General features: G+C 38.6%; 1 protein-coding gene across 2 annotated transcripts in view; it reads right to left on the bottom strand.

Moving 5' to 3' along the window:
• Positions 1–17,077: 17,077 nt before the first annotated feature.
• The window catches only part of LOC130705506 (endogenous retrovirus group K member 6 Env polyprotein-like), a 75,791-nt gene continuing 71,639 nt past the window's right edge, over positions 17,078–21,229 (bottom strand). For both annotated transcript variants that reach the window (XM_057531786.1, XM_057531785.1), the window contains one exon: positions 17,078–19,291. In XM_057531786.1, coding sequence (XP_057387769.1) covers positions 17,213–19,033 — 1,821 coding nt within the window. In that variant the 5' untranslated portion in view covers positions 19,034–19,291 and the 3' untranslated portion in view covers positions 17,078–17,212. The remainder of the gene's footprint in view (positions 19,292–21,229) is intronic.

Here is a 21,229-nt window from a genome sequence, read left to right on the forward strand (position 1 = left end):
ACTTAGTAGCTGCAGGCCTTTGGGAACGCTGCTTAACTTGACTGATTTTACCTTACTAATCTGAAAATAGAGTTCTTTTCTACTTCCTAGAGTAAAAAGCAAATTAGAAAGCAATTGTCCATAGAAGGACCCCATGCCACCGGAGGAATAGCCACACCCAGTGATAAACCCTTATACAGCAAACAAACAGTGCTCTCCATATCAGAATCTCAGGTGATAATAAAACTAAGAGTTATTTTCCTCAGCTGAGCCTGTACACAAATACAAAGATTTAGGCACTATACTGTTTAATATTATACCTGTTGTTTTGTATATCATTCCTGATATGCAATGATGAAGAGAAGAAAAAACTATAAGAAAATTTTCTCCTAGCATATAAAATTTTGTCCACAATCCCACAGGTTTAAGCAAAAAGACTGTACTTTTAGAAGACAAACACTTTTAGGATGAGTAGAAACAATAAGTAATCTAAGATGTTTCTTTAAAGGGCTTTGCCTGGGTGGTTCTCACTGGCAGGGGCTGACATCACTGGTGCTTAACCTCTAAGTAAACCAAATGAAGTCCAGTCATTTAATAACAATAATATGTCCTCTTTGCCTCTTAGCTGTTCCACAGGTGAAGCAAGATTATTTACACCAGGAATCAGCAAGCCGTGCAGGAGACATCTGTGACATGTGTCATGAGTTCACAGCAGTGACATCTCCAAGGCAGCCACCCCATACCCACCCCCATCCCCCCCACCTAGTGTTTACGTAAGTCCAGACCAGGGGTGTCTGCTGATGATCAGCTGACACCTGTAGTTTCAAAACTGCTACAAAGGAAAGCAAGGAAATATTACAGAACCCAAAAGGAGGCTTTCTTAGGGAGAATGATTCCTACATGCAAAAAAAAATAAAAATCGAAAATTAGCAGAACTACGGTGGTGTAGCTGCTGCTACAATGGCTGCTTTCTGCCCTGCATCAGCATCAGAAGCTGCCAAGACATTTTGAAATGACTCATTTTTAGCAGTAAGGATGAGAATGGGGCTGGCTCTGGGGCTTGGAAGAACCGAAACCCACTGTGAGACACAACACAATGTCTGCTGTGTTGACAATTAGTTAACACTGCCTTAGTTTTTCTTGCCCTCACCCCATTCATATTATTTAGACTAGAACCTCCCAAATGTAATTTGGAGCCTCCCCTCCAAGCTTCTTGAAGGGAGGATCTTCCACAGTGATGAATGCCCATTTATTTTCATATGTGAAAACACCATATATCTCCTATCAGAAAAACAATTCTGTTTGCATTTTTAAAAATAGTTTATTCTTGTTCTCTTATTCTCTTCTGCTCCATTGCATGCTTTGAGTTACTTTTTCCCTCCTCTCAAGCTGTCAGTATTATCAGCTCTCTCATATGAATATAACACTCTACCTGGCAGGTTACAGCAAGCAACGCAAAGACCATAAGGGCAGTCAGCTATCTGACTTAGGCTATTGTTTTTAGGGTCCAATTAAATTTGTGTTCTCATATGTTTTAGGTTGGTTGTAGATTATAACAATAAGAAATAAGAAAAAAATTGTAAGTAAAAAGAGACATGAGCAAAAAACCTTAAAATACAGCACTAAGCTATTTATTTCAATCTCCTACTGTCAATAATACAATGAAAATTTCACTTTTCAAGCTGGCAAGAAAAAAAATTGAAATTCTCTGAACTGAATGCAATGAAATACGTACACTTGTACTCTTGGGAGTAAGAGTTCTTACAACCTTTTAGGAGGCCAATTCAGTATCATTATCATTATTATTTAGTATCATTAAGGGCCTTAATGCATTCTGATTCTTTGCCTCAACAATTCTACTTCTAGGAATTTACTCTAATAATCAAAGACATATATAAAAATTTATTTACATTATTTATAACCAGAAAAAAATGTAGAAACAAATATCCAAAAGCAGGACAATGGTTAAGCAAATTATTGTATATCCATATTATGGTCACTTTTAAAAATCATCTTAAAAAAATAAGAAAATGATCATAATATACTTAGTGAAAAATGTGACTATAAAGTTATGTAAAATGTTTACTCCCCCCTGGGAAATAAATTCCTTTTTTGGAAAGCCATTTGGCAATGTTTCATAAAAGTTACATTTATATGCATATGTACATATAAATATATATGCACACATGTAAAATTTATGTACATACATATATATTTATATCTTTTAACTCAGTAAACCAATTTCTGGTCACCTATCCTAAGGAACTAATCCCAACAGATACAAAGATCTTTAGTAATTATTAATGATTTAATACTAAAAATATTAGAAAAGAAAGATTAATGTTTAAGCAAACAATAATAGGAAGGAGCTATTACAGGGACAATGAAGATAATGCAATAATATAAGAAGTGTCTGTAATCTGAAGAAAAGGAGGCTGAAAAGATGTTTATAGAATATAATTACAACTAGGAAAAATATGCATGCAGAGGAAGCATGACAAGTTATAAATAACTGAAAACAAAAATGCTAATGTTAGGGTGAAACGACCTTTGGGTTTTTTCCTTTTTCTATTTTTCTCTCATTTATTGACATCTTTCTAATAAATATAATAAAGTGCTGAGAAAAGCATGGAAAAGGGGAGTGACAGAAGTTTAACCGAAACACAAAGGCGCAGCTTAGAACAACTGAGAAATGAGAATCCATGAGTCAGGAAAAAGCTCAGAAGGTAATTTCTCTGCTTCTGAAGGGAGCAATTGGATTTGAGGCTGAGTTAGTGAGGAGTATACCCAGAAAGAGGAGGATTCAGATACCTCAAGAACTTGGGATCCTGAAAGAATACTAAGTTTGGCCTTGCAGTGTGATGGTTTATTGGGGATGGGAGGAGGGGGGCAGATTAATGTTAACATTTTTAATGCATGCCAGTCTGAGTGAAGTGGTAGGTTTTAACTTGTATCCAATATTTACAGGGTCCATGTTCAAGCTCTGCTAATGGCACAAAAAGAGCTACTCTCTGGAGCATATACCAAGTAGGAGGTTGACAAGAGGTCCCAAAAGATATCTGAGAGCCAGAAAAAAAGCAAGAGACAATGTCATGGTAGCCAAATTGGAAACTTTGAGCAGATGTGAGAAAAAATACCAATATTGTACCATGAAATACCTACTCTCAGATTATCAAAAGCAGAACCAAATCAGCTGATCCTACCTACCTAGTCCTAGCCAAAAGGGAAAAACCTGAATGGAGCATGGAAGAAGGTGAAGATGGGACCAAGAATTGCAATAAAACCCTTCATTCCAATCAAAACTTTAGCTTTCCATTTATCGAGTTTTCACAGATGGCAAAGGCCTACCTTACATAATAGGCATGATCCATCACAATAAAATAGCATTAAAAAGTTTCATGTCACAAAACAGAGCAAAGCAAATTATAGTTCCACCAGCTGAGCGGGGACTTGGAAATGCTTCCTTAACTTGATGTTTTACCATAAAAACACTAAGCACTGAATTAGTTTAATCTGTTTTTCAGACAGAGAACATGATATCAAGCCAAGATGACACAGAAGGAAACACAAAGGCCCCTGGCAGTCAGTACACTGAGACTCTACCAATAGGTAGGTACAGATATGAGTTTACCCAATGGCTACCTTTAACATTAGGTGTGAACAAGAGAGGTGAACAGATTGAGTTTGATGTGTTAAGTGCTGAAGGAGGAAGAAGGGAGATGTGATGTCAGCTGACCGTCTTCCACTCCCTGTGGAAGCGCCGGATGTTCTTGATTTCCACACCAGCTTCAATTGCTGATCCCAGCACCAGCTGCAGGGGGTATGAGAAATTCCTAGGGTTGTCCAAACAGATGCCCGTGATGATTGTTACCATGCTGCTGGGGTCAGGGGTCCCTGGCTGGGATGAGTCCAGCAGACCTTTGCAGAAGTCAAGAATGTTATAGAGGTCCCAGGCATCAGAGTCTGGCCTGGTCATCCTGGGCCTCACTAACCTCGTAGACACAAAGGACTGGCAGAAAATGTACTGGTTCCCTCCCTTCAGCTCATCCTCTAGGAAGGTGATGGCTGCCAAAGCCCAGCAGTCTTTCCTCCTCAGGACATACAATATGTCGACCACGATCTTGGGTATGATGAGGAGAAACTTACCACTGGTGGCAAGCTGCTCGATGACTGGAAGATGTTCACAGAGGGCCCGAGGGTCAGGGAACAGGTAAGGGGTCAAGGCTGATTGAATCTGGAGGTGCCTGAGGATCTTCTCCAGCTGCACCACTTCACTCTGAAGCCAGAGCTGAACTATGTCTTTGGAAAACCTGATCCTTGAAGTTCCCTCTAGAAACTGCTGGGACGGGTTGCCTGGTCCTTCAAACCCAGAGCTCACAAAGACCCCCAAATTAGACTTGAACCTCGGGAACGGTCCAGGGAGTGTCGTTGCAAAGTGGCCAAAGCTTCTGAGGAAACAGATGCGCACAGCAGCTTCATCCTGGGAGCTGAGTAGAGGTGGGTCTTGCTCCAAGCCAGCCCTCTCCTGGGAAGCCTGCTGGGGCGAGTGCTGGCCCAGGGCGATGTCCTCAGGGAGCTGCAGGCACCTGGGAAGGTTTGGGCCCTTACAGCTCTGCAGCAGATCACGGAGCTGGTGGGACAGGCCCAGGCCTGGTTCCTGAAGGGCTCCCACGGAGGGCAGCAAGTTCAGCAGCACAGACAGGTGATCCCACAGGCAAAGTGGACTCCGCCAGTGTGAGGCGAGGAGGCTGTGGTTGGTGCGGAGCCAGCCTAGGATCACCTTGACGGTGGGCAGCAGGCCCTCTGCAGAGAGGATCTGCAATTTCTTTTGAATGGTCTGGAGATTGTTGCAAGACTGGCTGATGGAGGTCTTCTGCCCCAAGTAGGAGCCAGTGGGAGGCTCTGTCTCAGGAAAGCTGCTCACACCATCCTCTGTGCCAGATGCACTGCTGGAGGCATCAGAAAACTGTGGCTGAAGACAGGAGCCAAGTGCAAGCCATGTTTTACTGGGAGCTTGTGGCTCAACGTGGCTGGCAGGTTAGCAGAACTTCCTGTTTTTAAGTGACCTAATAGACGAGGTCACTCGTCTGGGACCTCTATAACATTCTTGACTTTTTCAAAGGTCTGCTGGACTCATCCCAGCCAGGGACCCCTGACCCCAGCAGCATGACAACAATCATCACGGGCATCTGTTTGGACAACCCTAGGAATTTCTCATACCCCCTGCAGCTGGTGCCGGGAGGTTGACGTGTCTTCAACTTATCCACCGGATGGGCAACTTGACCTTTGGATTTGGCCCCATGCTCCTGCATTGCTTCTGGATTCAGGGAGCCACTTTCTTCTTCATCAGTTGTGTCTGAATAAGTAGTTTCACTACTGATTTCTGAGCTGGCTTGTGAGCATAAGGATAGTTTTCATCTTCATCTATCTCATCTGAGTCAGCAAGAATGAAAACTGGCTTCCGAGTTGTAACCCTCACTGGAAACGTAAGATGACCTGTGGTTCTTCTGAGATCTGCTGTGGTGGGGCCCAGGGCAGGGGGCTGGAAGGTCTTGTTGCTCCTCCCCAGCTTGTATCTTCTGTTGGTCTTCCTCGTCCCTGGGGACATCCACCTCTGGAGTCAGCTTCCCTTTCCGGAGCTCAGCCTAGATGCGGGTAGTCACACGTTGAATTAAATGAGAGAAAAGGGCCAAGGTGAAGGTGACCAGTGGCCTGTGCTGCTTCGAGCCTGTTGTCCTCAGGCTGTGCACACTCATGAGGCAAAGAACCACCATGTGGAAGATGAGGAGGTCTGGGAGGAACAGATAGCCCCTTGGGGGCTTTCTCTGGAGGCCTGGCTCAAGTCGATGGGCATGGCCGATAGGAAAGGCAGAGACGGAAGTCTTCCAGAACCAGCTGGCACAGAGCCATAAGCCTGGTTGCTTTGAATTTCCGCTGAGGCTGCAAGAGGCTCTGAAGGTAGAGGAAGATAATCAGCAGCTTTTGTTATCCCAACACTGCCTCTGGCTGGGAGATAGCTTCTTTCTCTGGTACCTGTTCAGCTGGCTGTACCTTTTTCCCGCATGATCATAGAATCCTTTGAGGTTCCAAGATGCCCCTTGAAAAGGCACTTCGGAGCGGAGGCAGTGCTGGTAGAAGTACGTGGCTTCAATGTCATAGTACTTACTTCCTGTGAGAGCCCCCAGCTGGTTGAAGGGCACGCCCATGTGCAGGGCCACTGGCATGGCTCGGTGTAACACCTCTCCGCCAAGTCCTTGGTGGCCAGGGCTGGGAACTCATTCTGAAAGCGGAACAAGTCTCCCAGGTACAGCCGACAGCGGTGGCAGGCCATTTGCACCCAGGCCACCTCTTCTTCTGAGGCAGGACCTGCTTTCTTGCAGCCAATCAAGTGGATGGCACTGTGAGGCCCATCAGTGTAGCTTAGTAACCTCAGGTCACAGTGCTCCTGCAGGAACAGGAAGACATGGTCATAGAACCTGAGGCCGCCCTTCAGGTGAGCCCGCAAGGCGCCTTCCCACTGTTTGAAGGTGTCCACGTGTTTTCTTTTGGTCCTCAACAGCAGCATAGCAACGTCAGAGTACATTTTCCTCCATAACAGCTCTTCTGCTTTCCTCCCATAATCCAATGGGTGAAGGAACATGAGTTTAAGGCAGACTTGCTGAACCACATCCCTGAGGGCCAGGACATGAGGCTTGAAAACCTCTTTGTGAGCACTTCCTTTTCGAAGGAGGTCAAGACGCTGAGCTGCCAAGCAAACATCCTGGTAGAGGAGTCTGGCCTTCAGGGCTTCTGCCTGGCTTCTCGCCATAAGGCTGGACTCTTTTCTCATGGTGCCTATCTTCTGAGAAAAGACAAAAACTACATATTAGTACCCACCCATAGAGACCAAAAATAATAACAATAATAATCACCAGAGCAACACAGTGGGGATGTATAAAGCCTTTTGACGTGAAGCAGGAACTTTTGCTCACACTTCAGATCTCAGTTTAAACACTGTTGCGTCCAGGAGACCAACTCTAACTCCCCAAATTAGGTTAGATGCGTCCCCTTCACACTGAGCTGGCTTCCTTTGGGTTTCTGGGACTCAGCTGGCTATGAGTTTTTCTTGACTGTATTTCTCCTACCATAGCACATCCATTATCTATCATTCTTGCTCCCAAACTGGACCACAAAGTTCTCTGAGGGAAAGGTTAGAGGTCAATTCACCATTTAGCTCCTAGTACCGAACGATATCTAGTTCAAGCAGAGGCTCAGTAAAGAAAAGTGAATGGAAGAAGGTTGTTCCAAAAGTCAGTTCCTCAATTATCATTTTCAATTCAACGATTATAATGTATCAAAGCACTCCATTATACTATTCAAAATACATGTCTAAGAGTGAAATAAAATGCAATGTAATCTCCTTAACTGCAAAAAAAAAAGGAAAATAATCCCTTATCAAAATTTAAATTTAATCAAGCTTGTGGATTTTTTGGAGAATTCAACCTAGATTCTATGTAGTTAAAAGTATTTGTAGTATAAATATATCTAAAGAGATATAATATTTAAATATATTAAATAATGTTTAATACAAAAACTATAAAATTCCTTATCTCTCAGTAGAATTTGCTTTTAGACTCTTGGGATGGAGGGAGAAGAGAAATACACCTTATAATATAAACAGAATTCGTACAAAAGAAAATACAAAGTGCAAACACAAAATAAAAAATGTCTTGCTTCCTCATTCTAAAAGAAAAGCAAATTAAAGCAAACTATAGGCAATAATTTAATTACGTCAACATAGTAAAACATATTTTAAATTATAATACACGATGCTCAAAGCCACGGTGAAACTTGTATAGACTTACACAGCTGGAAGCATTACAAGTTTTAAACATATTTTTGTTTGTAAAACCATTTATGTCCATATTCTTTATCCAGCAACCTTATTCATAGGGATGATGCCTAAGGAAATAAATTTAACAAAAGCAAAAAGCTACATTAATAAGAGGTCCATTCCAAATGTATCTTTAATAAAGGAAAGGAAGGGTGGGAGGGAGGGAGGGAGGAAGGAAGAAAATTAAAATTAACCTAAATATTCTATGGTCAATGAATTGCTCATACATGTCTACATGTATGATAGAAAGTCATTATGTCCATTAAATATAATAATTACATAGACAAAAATAATAATTACTTGGAAAAAGTGGAATATGAAACAATACATAAACTGGAAAATTATATCTTCAAAAACTAAAATGTAATGTGTAAAAATTAAGAGGTTAGCGTGATAATGACTGTGGTTTTTTCCCCCAAAGTTCCTTAATACTGCTATTGTCAGTCATTCTAATACAACTTATTAGTTGGTACAATTTATGAATCTACATTTTTGTATGACTGGCATTTAAAAAGAGGAAAAATAATAATAATTCAGTAACTAGAATAAATAGCATTAAAATGTCAAGTACATAAAACTCATTGAATACATAGAGTATCCATAGAGCTAGAATAGCATATGAAATACCTATGATCTGTTACTAGGATGTGAAAAGTTAAATGAGGGATGGGGGCAGAGTAAGAGAAAGAATTTGGGCAGGAGTGCAAGGAAACAGCCAGAACACAGAAGTTGAACCAGCAGTTGCCAGAGCAAAATCTCCATCCACCAACATGAGGCTTTTCCTGGAATGGTACATAAATGGTTAGCCTGGCCTTTCTCAGTCCTGAGAAAGCTGAATGAAGGAAGAGAGAGAACCTACTGAAAAAAACACCTGGAGAAGAGAGATCTAGGTTAGATTCAAAGCCACACACACACTTTATGTAAAGGAAATTTCACTCCCTAAGAAGCCTAAGAGCCAGAAGCCAGAATTTCCAAGCAAGGGAGAGAAAAAAATCTAATACTCCAAATTTATTAGACTATTTTGGGAGACACAGATTCCATTTGAAAGCCAGATGGGAGGAGGAGTGGACTGAAGTCATTTTTACTGGCCTCTTCTCCCTTCCCCTTAACCTCTAACCACACCTATTGACTTCCAATGACAACACCCTGCTGCAGCCCTTCCAGGATGGCTGTGGAAAACCCGTTGCCCAAAATAATAGGCCTACAGTCACCCAGGTTTGGACAAAGCTCACAAATAGGCTTTAAGTCATCTCCCAAACCCCCAAGTTTGCCAGCTCTGATACAAGGACCGGCATAAATCTATGAAATGAATACGAAATGATTTTCTCACACTTAAAACATTTCCAGACTGAACAATTCCTAGGAATGGTCCATTCTCTCTGAATGAACATAAATGTGAGCTGGCTCCTGGCTGCACTTCACTCCAACACTAATATAAGGCCCACATAATCACTTACTTCCCAGACCTCTGTCTTCCTTGGGGGACATTTGGATAAATTTCCCAGCAGGCTTCCCGATACAAGGCAACTCGGCACAGCTGTTCCCAGTGCAGCCAGGAACCAGTCACAAGCAATTCTGTGACATTTGGACTAAAACTCCTGAAGTCCAGAAGCTTATTTATGAGAAGAAAAACATTAAATCCCCTCCTTGAGATGGACCAAAGGAGACTCTCCTGTGTACCATACATCTGAACTCACCGGGAAGCTCTGACCTCCAGAGCTTACTCCTGCTCAGCTTGCTGGTTTCCCAGGCTTGGATCCCACACGCTAAGCTCTCAAATCCTCTGGAATCTATTACTTTGTTGACACACCTGGATTGACTCTGCATAATTGGCATGAGCTGGGTACACTCTGGCCAAGAAGGCTGACTAAAGCTGCTTCCCCAGGCAGGTAACACAGGACCAGATATAACCCTGATAGATTTGGAAAATCCATAGCCCTAAGCCATACAGAAAACTAGGTCTGGGTAAAATGTATCTCTGTGACACAAGAGTTAGACATATCTTGCACGAAAAGGATGATTAAAAGAGGCCTTCCTCCATAAAGACAGAACCATAGCTGTTTCCTCGTCTTCACTCAGTCCAATCTAGTCATAAAAACTGGTTCTCTAGAGCCTTGTATTATCACAGGCCTCAAGAAATCCTTGAAAAATAGCCTCGGGGAGGAAAAAAAAAAAACAACTCCTGAGCAAAGAGACTGAATATAAACATGTCTTGTCCCCCCTCCCCCCTCCCCCCTTGGCCATCCTCTGCATGGCCTAGAGTAAAAAAGACTTCACTTCCTAAGGAAAAAGGGTGATCCACAGCCATTATGGAATTATATATCAGCTTAGTTCACCAGATTTGGGATGGCTTTGGTGTTCTTTATCAAAACTCCAAGAAGAAAACATAGGAGTAAATGTTTTTGACCTTGGGTTATACGGACTTCTTAGACACAACACCAGAAAGCAAGAGACCAAACTAAACCTCTTATGAGGAATATTTTCACGAACTTAAATGTTCATTTTACATTTTTATGCTAAAAGGGGATTATTTATCATCACCTGAATAGAAAGTTTAAAAAAGAAGGAATTTCCTTCTGATAGTGACACTCGGTTGTCATATGTTCTAGCTGTTAATGTGACTTTAGAAAGGGTTTGTGTATGCCTGAGTGGTGTCTTCTGGAATCTTCAGGGAAGCAGGTGTTCTGCACGGTTTGGAGCTACCATTTCTAGCACTTTCCAGAAATTATCTGGTACTGTGAAATATAACAATACATATTAAAAGAATCAGATATTTGCTTCAGTTTGTCTCTAAGCAATTAAACATAAAGAAGCAAAAAAAAAAAAACCGTCAGAGACAAGTTATATAATTTAAAAATTGGTTTTCAAGCACTAAACAGAACAGTACATCTCTTCCATAAATACCAAATATCCTATGTTTAGGATGAAGACATGGAAATATTTGTTTTTAATTTGTCCATACTTACCACTGGTAGATAAGTTTCCTGCTGTTCAAAAATATATAATAGTTGAAGGCAAAGCAGTAAACCTTTTAGAAAAAGTTATTTTCATGCCCTCAAGGTAGAGAAGAAAAAATTTTTAAACAGAACTCAAAATTAAATACATGCTGACCAAAAAAAAGAAAAGACTGGTATATTCAATTGCATTAAAATTAAGAACTTCAATTCAAAAAATATTTAATGTACTAAAAATTCTATTAGTAAAGGGTGTTTGCAGCATGCATAATAATAAATGACTAATATCAAGAATATTATTTTTAAGTCTATGAGTTAAAAAGGAAAAAGACAGTCTAATCAGGCACTTCAAAAATAAAGGACACTCAAACAGACCTTTGAAAAGAGGCTCAATTTCATTAGTAATCAGAGATTTGCAAATTAAAATCACAAGGAAGTACAGAGCACATCCTCCAGGTTGGCAAAAACTTTTAAAGTCTGACAACATCAAGTATTTGCAAGGATACGGGATAAGAAAAACTTTCATACGTGGCTGATATAATTACTTTGAAAATAGTTTGGCCTGATGTGGTATAGCTGAACATTCACATACCTTACAACCCAGCACCTCCATTTTTAGATTTAAATGGTGGGAAATCTCTTGCACCTGTGCGCCAGTTGACATATTAAAAAGTATTTCTAACAGCATTGTCTTTAATAGATAAAAACAAAAACAAACAAAGCAAAAACTGGAAATAACCTGATTGTATATCAATAGTAAGTTGAATAAATAAATTGTAATACATACAGCAGTACACATTTTTACCATACAGTGGTAAAAATAAATGAAACATGCTGCATATATCCATATGGATGTGTTACACATAGTGTTGAACAAAAGCAGTAAGCCACAGAAAAATGTATAAAATATGATGGTATTTATACCCAGGCCCAAAATAGACAAAATTAAGTAAAGTATTGCCTATGGATACATACTGAGATAGTAAAAACATAAAAGTAAAGGAGTGATTATCACAAAAGCTAAGATTGCATTTTGGACTGGGCAATTGTTGGGAAGAGGGCTAAATCAGGAGGTGTACACATTGGGGGTAAGGTGTCTTTAAACACTAATAATATCTATTTCTTCAACGAGATTATGTGGGATGGATATGTATACACACACACACATATACACGTGTGTGTGTATATATATATAAAACATATTATACTTGCGTGTAAATTACACAATTTTAAAAATCTTAAAACGTAATTCATCATATAAAAAAGACACACCACTGTGTATACCACAGATTTTTATTATTATGCTTTTAGGGAATTGCTAGATTGACTCTTGTGGCTAACTTGAATAATAAATGTCATTAAACATTAACTGATTTTGTTTTCTATTAAATAGACTGATTGAATCTAATCAAGATGTTCAAAATGATCAAAACAATTTTCTGTGTAGAGTAGGAACTAGAAAAACAAAAAGAAATAAAGAAAACAAAAGAGTAGAATCAACTCTCCAACAATCTATCAAAACACAAATCATTCCCAGATAGTTGAGATAAATGAGTGGTCAGTCACTTGCACAATTAAGACAGTATGATGTGTAAGATCCCTTTTAGTCTAATATGCTTAAAAAAATAATTATACCACAAATCTTCTAGGCGCAAAACACTGCCTATCGCTAGTTATAGTGTACTGACAAATTCTTATTTTGATTTTATTTTCTCCCATCATGAGCCATGAAATTCAAGCTGCGATTAAAGATTAGCTCTCAAGTGTAAACGATAATGTTTTTTCATCTATTACTACAAACCATATTTCCTATTGGAAGCAATGTGGCTTTATGAGATGGCCCTTATAAAAGAGCTTAATAATTACCAATTTTACACCTAATTCTCAGAAGTAAGGTGCCATTTCTTGGTGACTATGTTCTAGAATAAAACTGTTGGAAATAATATGTACCTATAGGTATATCACAGCGAAATCCTACATGATAATAAACTTTGGAGGAAGTCTCTAAGATAGATATTTGTAAAGAAAATATCTCAAGTCAAGATCACAGAAATGTGAGGTGGTTCCACTGTGTCTGTGAGCCACTGTTTTCTGCTCCACAATCCTTATTTTAAGAACATGGACAAATTGAAAAATATCCAGGAAGGTGTTTGAGATGATTAGGGATATAGACATCATCATCTTAAAGTTTATGGGAAAAAAAAAAAGCCTGCATGGTCTAAGGACATGTATCCTAAATAAGAGAGAAGAGAACACTACGAGGAAACCATATAGATGTCTTCAAATATTCAGAAGACTATGATAATGAGATATACACCTTTTTCTGTATGGCACAAAGGGAAGTCAGTGTATCTTTATGTAGATGTTAAAAAGACAGGTTTCAATTCAAGAAAAAAATAAAAGGAGAACTTTTAATTACGGCTATCCAAAAATGTCAATAAATGGGCTGACTGATAAGGTGGTAATCTAGCCATGGAAGGGGTTTAATCAAAAACTGATAGACCATCACACACCCTGTAGATGAGTTTTTCTTTTGTGTGGTAGATTGACTTAAATGACTGCTAACGTTCCTTTTTAAATCAAAGATTCTCAAGTTTCCTCCCATGATGATTCATTAACCTATTTTCAGAAGTTGCTTACCAAAATGCTATGGGTTTATATAAAAACTAAAGTCATGTTATCTGAACATTCATTTTAGCCAAATAAGTTAGAAAATAAGTACTTTTCCTTCATTTGATTATTTTGATTGCCCTCGATGGTATAATCATCATTACCAAATTTGGACAGGGTTAATCTGGAACACAACCTGTGGCTTTTAAATAAGAGCTGCCATAGTTTAAAAATAGTCCAGATGAACAAAGGAAATTGCTATTTCAATTCAAAGGAGAACTGACGCTAGCAAGTACCAGCGTGTTGATGGAAGAGTGTGTACAATCATTGTCTAAAAGCAAACACTTCAGTCAAAGAGAACTGCAAGGACAGACCTCTTCTCTTTTTACAGTATAAAATCTGAACTTTCCTGTCAGTGACAAGGTTAAAGCAGTACACCACCCACTCAGAAAATGAATCAGACACAAAGAGGCAGATTCTCCCAGAACTTAAAGTGCTTCTGAAAGCTGCCTTAACTCTATCACAATACAGGGAAACAACAACAAAAAAAGGAAAGTACCCAAAAATACTTTTGTAGGTATAAAAAGTTAATACATTTAATGCTATTACTCATGTTGGGACAATGGAAAGCATTCCAAATGTCCAACATTAGGGGATAATTAATAAATTATAGTTTATCCAAGTAATGCAATATTACAGTATTCTGAAATCATTACACTCATTATGTGCCATAACTATAAACCTTAAAATGACCGGTGCTAGGTAGACAATAAAACATCACAAATCTACAGGTGTGTTACGTTTAAAAAATACATAAAAATATTAGAAGGCCAGACAAGATAGCAATCTACCACAGGATGCTGGCTCTGCACCTGTGCTTGACCCTAGAGAAGCTGCACAAAGAAGAGGGGAATGTCTGGATCTCAGAACATCATGCAGATGACATGATCTTATACATCAAATAACTATTAAAACTAATAAATGAATTCAGTAAAGTTTAGGATACAAAATCAACATACAAAAATCAGTTGTGTTTCTATACACTAACAACAAACTATCCGAAAGAGGCATTAAGAAGATAATCCCATTTACAATAACAACAGAAAAGTAAAATAACATATTTAGAAATAAATTTAACCAAGGACGTGAAAGATTTGTTTGCTGAAAACTATAAAACACTGATGAAAGAAATCAAAGAAAATACAAAAAAATGGAAAGATAGCTCATGTTCGTTGATTGGAAGATGTAATATTGTCAAAATGTCCACTCTACCCAAAACGATCTATAGATTCAATGCAACCCCCATCAAGATTCCAATGGAATTTTTATAGAAATAGAAAAACCAATCCTAAATTCATATGGAACCAGAAAAGACCCCAAAATAGCTAAAGAAATCTTAAGCAAGAACAAAAAATTTGGAGACATCACATCTCCTGACTTAATACTACAAAACTATAGTAATCAAAGCAGTATGGCACTGACATTAAAATAGACATATGGACCAATGGAACAGCAAAGAGATCACATAAACCCACACATATACAGTCCACTAATTTTTGACAAAGACACAAAGAATATACAATGGAGAAAGGATAGTTTATTCAATAAACAGTGTTGGGAAAACTGGATATCTACCTGCAAAAGAATGAAATTGGATCCTTATCTTACACCACATACAAAAATGAACTCAAAGTGGATTAAAGACTTAAATAGAAGACCTGAATCCATAAAACTCCTAGAAGAAAATATAGGGATTAAGCTCCTTGACGCTGGTCTTGCTGATTAATTTTTGTATCTGACAGCAAAAGCACAGGCAACAAAAGCAAAAATGACAAAGTGGAACTATGTCAAACTAAAAACCTCCTCAAGGCAATGAAACAATTAACAAATTGAAAGGGCAGCCTATTGAATGTGAGAACATAGTTACAAATCAATATTTGATGAGGGGTTAATATCCAAAATATGTAAGGAACTCATACAACTCAATATCAAAAAATCCCAATAACTCAACTTAAAAATGTGCAAAAAACCCCAAATAGACATTTTGCTAAAGAAGACATATAAGTGGCCTATAGGTATATGAAAAGATGCTCAACATCATTAATCATCTGGGAAAGGCAAATCAAAACCACAGTGAGATATCACCTCACACCTGTTAGAATGGCTATTATCAAAAGACAAAAGACAACAAGTATTGGTAATAATATGGAGAAAAGGGAATCCTTGTGCACTGTTGGTAAGAATGTAAATTGGTACAACCATTATGGAAAACAGTAAGGAAGTTCCTCAAAAATAGAAGTACCATATGATCCAGCAATCTCACTCTGGGTATATATCCGGAGAAAATAAAATATTTCAAAGAGACATCTGTGCTCCCATGTTTACTGCAGCATTATTCACAATAGCCAAGATGTGAAACAACCTAAGTGTCCATCAACAGACGAACAGGTAAAGAAAATTTGGTATGTATATACAATTGATTATTATTCTGCCTTTTAGAAAGGAAATTCTGCCATTGCCATTTGTGACAAAATGGATGAGACTGGAGGACATTATGCTAAATGAAATAATCGAGACAAATATTGCATGATCTCACTTATATATGTAATCTTAAAAAAAAAAAGTTGAAAAAAAAAAAAAAAAAAAAAAAGTTGAGCTCATAGTAACAGAGAGTAGAATGGTAGATACCAGAGTCTGGGGGGAGGAGGGAAAAGGGGAGATATTGATCACAAGATACAAAATTTCAGTTACAAGATAAACAAGTTTGGGGACCTAATGTACAGCATGATGACAAGAATAATAATGTATTGTATACTTGAAATTGCTAAGAGAGAAAATCTCAGGTGTTCTCAATACAAAAAAATAGTAACTATGGAAGATTGATGGATATGTTAATTAGTTTGATTGTGGTAATCATTTCACATTTTATACATATATCAAAACATCATGCTATATACCTTAAATATATACAATTTTTATTAGCCAAAAGTAAATACATCAAAAAAAATTTTAAACATATAACTGTCAGAAACCTCTAAGGAAACAAGTTGGTTGGGTCCCAGTCAGGTGGGGGTAATGAGGAAAGAGGAGAAGGGCAACCCAGAGCAGAAGAGGGTCCAAAACCACGATCATGGGAATAGATTGAGGAGAACTTCCTTGCTTGGGCTTTGATCTTACCTCACACAGTCCTGGATCATAGGCAGTAGGAGCCAGCCAGGATCAGCCAGAGCTAAATAGAAGCTTCAGGGTAATATCCAGGCAGGGATGGATCCTGGAACTAGTGAGGAAAAGCAGAAAACAAGAGGTGCACGTAGGTGGGCCAACACCTAATTATTTGTTTGCCGCAGACCGGCTGCAGAAAGCTAGAAGTTCCTGGCGGTGAGGGGTAAGGAACTGAAAAGCACCAGTATGGGGTCAGAAGGGCCAAGACAACTGATGGTTGCAAGGCAAGTTTATTCAAAGAGCATGAATGTATATATAGGTTTAGTATGGAACGAATATTAGACAATAAATCAGTAAACCTTGTATTTCCACATAATTCTGTCGCCACTATCTATGCGCCACTATCTATGCGTCAGCATGCCTTATGGGCCATTCTCTGGAGATACAGACTTCCCCTTCAGGGCAGCACGTCCTTCTTCTGGGGAACAACCAGGGGCTCTTAGATCCAGAGCAGGCACCTGGAACGAAACTGGCCGCAAGCCATTTTCCTTTTTTACGCTCAATACCGCAGCGTCAGGAGTGCATACCAAGAAAGAGACAAGCAGTTCTCCGGAAAGCAGAAAGCTGAATAAGCTTACAGCTTGGGGGCCACCACATTTCCCCCTTTTTTATTATTTTTTAAAGCTTGATAATGTAGTTTTAAGCCATGAACATCCTGACGCAAGACAGCGAAGCGCCCCATTACAAATCTAACAACACAAGGTAATAAACCGATCACCAATAAAAGTAGTACACCAATTGATATCAGGCCTGAGAGCCCTCCATGAATCCATTGTATCGGATTTAGCCCTTGTAGTTGATCTAATAATCCTTGAATCAAATTCTGGGGTCCATCTTCGTCCAGGTGGCCCTCTTGAATAGCTTGTATTTCGGCATTTAACTTCTGAATATCAAGGCTAATGTGTCCATCAGTCCATACACTTAATATATGCATTTTTACTTTTTCCCAATCCCATTGTGAATCATTATATAAATGTTGAGTTACACAAATCCAGGTATATTTGGCATGACAAATCAAACGCATTTTTAATTTTAAAGCCATAACTTGATCCCCTATTCCTATTAGAACATTTTTTAATTCATCTACTTCCGTTTTTAGTTGGGTATCAATATGACTTTGTAGGGCTAATGCTACACTAGTATTTTTAGATAACTGATTAACATAATGAGCCTGGTGAATAGTTTGTGAAAGAGCAATCCCAGCAGTGGCCGCAGTAGCAGTTAAAGCTGCTAAGGCTAGGATTGCACATATTAGAACACCTATAAATCTCTTTGGTCGTTTTAATGCTTCAGTCAATTCCAGCCAGGCTTGCATGCCAGTGTTATGATACCATGGTTCAGACAAATTAACAGGTAACATTATATAAGAAGGTTGCTTCATAATCATAACAGATGCAGATCCTTTAACGGGCAAAACACAACTACTAAAGATACAATTAACACAAGTAATATTATAACCTATAGGATTCATAGTGTTTTCTATAATTAAATCTCCAATCAATAAAGCATAAGGAGGAGCGACGCAAGTAATCACCGGTCTATAAGAAAAGGATAAGGCAAGTTTCCAGAATTCCCATTGCTTGTAAAAAACAAGGCTGTTATTATTAACGGGGACAGAAGAAACTAGTATGGTGCCATTATCATAATCTAAAGTACACCAGACAGAGGCTTTAGTCCATGTATCATTACAAACAGGAAAATCAGACTGCGGGAATTCAGAAGCCATAAAAGCAGGAAATTGTAGTCCTGTGACAGTCTTTACGACTGTAATTTGATGTCCAGCTAATAAAGTCCCTTGATTACCTATGGTAGTTTCAATACACAAATAATGTCCAGTATCTTCAATCCTCAAGCGATATATGCATAGAGAATGATCCAACGAAGTATTAGAAGCAAGCTTAGTTACTCTAGCATTCATGTGAATGGGAACGTTATCCTTATACCAAAATACAAAGGTGGATAAATCTTCTCGTCTAGGAACAGTCTGTTTGCAAGGAAGACAAATATTAGATCCCACAGCTTTATAATTTTTACGTAAATGAGTAAAAAATTGAGAATTTACAGTGGTTTGGTAAGAAATAGCATGTTCTAAAGCAACAGCCTTAACACAACCCGAATTGGTACTCATAGGACTTAAACAAACAGGGGGAGTATTAAACCAATTAGAGTAATTAACAGAAGTATTAGTAATAGGCAAATTTCCTAGCACTCTTCCAAAAGTAGAATCATTATAGAAAATTGGAAGGTCAGCTTCAGACCATGTAACAGGTTGTAATAAAGGAGGATCGGGTACATAAGCCCAATAAGATTTAGCCTCTATAGGTGGGGCTGCCAATACAGCTATCATGGCTAAAAAAAAGGTAAGAGGAGAGCGAGGATGAGCACTCTCCTCCATAATCTTACGTGCTTGAAATACTAAACATTGCAATTGATACCAAGTAATTTGATTTCGAATCTCCCCTCGCCTCCCTGACAAGTTGTCTCCTACTCCGTCGCCGCATTCTTCTCGTCCGCCGGGGGAACCGGTTGGGGTGTGCTGTGGTCGATTGCGAGAGCCTCAGGCGACGCATTCTTCGAGTCAGGGTGTTTATTGGTGATGGCATGATAATGTCGAACCAAGCGCTCCGGGAGCCACCGAGGAGAGTCTGCCTCCCTAGGGAAAACACAAACATGGCCTCGGCCCCATACTAAAACAGGGTCTGGTCCATGCCAAATGTTAGTCATGGGATCTTTCCATTTAACAAGCGCTTTTTCAGGAGGGGTTCCAGAAAGACCTGTAAACAATCGTTCATAAGGCGTGTGACTAAATGCATCTAAAGTTAAAAAATTTAAAATAAATAAAGCATGATTAAGCATAATCTGAGGAGATCTATCATATTCCCCCTTTTTTATTTTTTGTAATGTAATTTTTAATTGTTGGTTGGCACGTTCTACAATACCTTGACCCTGAGGATTGTAGGGAATGCCTGTTTTATGTGAAATATGGAAAGTTGCACAAAAATTGGCAAAAGCTTTACTCGTATATCCTGGAGCATTATCTGTTTTTAAAGCTTTAGGAATTCCCATAGATGCAAAACAATGAAATAAATGAGTAATTACATATTTAGTAGATTCCCCAGCCAAAGGCGTAGCACATATAAAATTAGAGTAAGTATCAACAGTTACATGAACAAATTGTAATTTACCAAAAGAGGGAATATGAGTAACATCCATTTGCCAAAGATGATGAGGGAGTAAACCCTGAGGATTGACTCCAAATTGTGGAACAGGAAGGTGGGGTAAACATTTAGAGCAGGACTTAACAATGTATCGGGCTGTTTCTCTAGAAATAGAGAATTGTTTTTGAAGCATAGCAGCAGATTGATGATGTAAATTATGTGATTGAGTAGCAAGATCCTGAGGTTGAGATAAACTTAAGGCTATAATCTTTGTATTTTCGTCAGCCAATTGATTTCCCAAAGACAATGGGCCAGGGAGACCTGAATGGGCTCGAATATGTAATATGGCTACAGGAAAGTCATGCTGACGAATAATCTTTTGTAGTTGAAAGAAAGTCTGAAACAATTGAGAATCAACAGTATTGCCAATTATAGCAGTTTCTATGTTACGCAAAATAGTAACCAAATAATGGCTATCCGTATAGAGATTAAAAGAACAATGTGAAAAGATTTGAAAAGCCAAGGAAATCGCATGTAATTCAACTCGTTGGGCAGAGGTATGATCTGTTTGTTCTTTATGAAGTAAGTCATCAGAAATAACAACAGCGATGCCATTGGCAGAACCATCAGTAAAAACATTTGGGGCATTGAGAATAGGAGTTGAACAGATAGTTTTAGGAAAAATAAATAGATGTTGAGTAGCAAAATGAAGGAGCTTATTAGAAGGATAATGATTATCAATAATTCCTGAATATCCAGCAAAAGCAAGAGCCCAAAAATCAGAGACAAATAATAGCCAAGAATATTGATAAGTAGTATAAGGTATAATAATAGAATTTGGTTCATATCCTACCAACTGAATATTTCTTTTACGACCCAATTGAACAAGGGTTGCTATTAACTCATAATAAGGTGCAATGACTTTATTAGGCGTATTTTTCATATGAATCCATTCAAGAATTCCTGTTTCTTGCCATAATAAGGCGGTAGGGGTATGTGACGTAGCACAGATTATTAATAGTATAGGTAAAGAAGGCTCAATTCTAGTTAGCTGAGCAGATTGTATTGCTTTGTTTACAAGCTTGAGTGCTTGTTGAGCTTCAGAAGTTAAAATACGAGGGGAAGAAGGATCAGGACTTCCCTTTAGGATATTAAAAAGAGGCTGTAACTGACCCGTAGTTAATTTTAAAGAAGGTCGCAGCCAATTAATATCTCCTAATAACTTTTGAAAATCATTTAAAGTTTTAAGAACGTCAGTCCGTATCTCTATCTTCTGAGGTGTAATATTATAATTTGTGATATACTTACCAAGATATGAGAAAGGTGGGTTCATCTGTACTTTGTCAGCAGCAATGACTAGTCCTGATCGTGACAAATGACTTTGAAGGGAATTATAAGCCTTAAGTAAAATATGTTTATCAGAATAAGCAAGT

The sequence above is a fragment of the Balaenoptera acutorostrata genome, chromosome 17 (genome assembly GCF_949987535.1).
Source record: "Balaenoptera acutorostrata chromosome 17, mBalAcu1.1, whole genome shotgun sequence".
NCBI classification, from domain to species: domain Eukaryota; kingdom Metazoa; phylum Chordata; class Mammalia; order Artiodactyla; family Balaenopteridae; genus Balaenoptera; species Balaenoptera acutorostrata.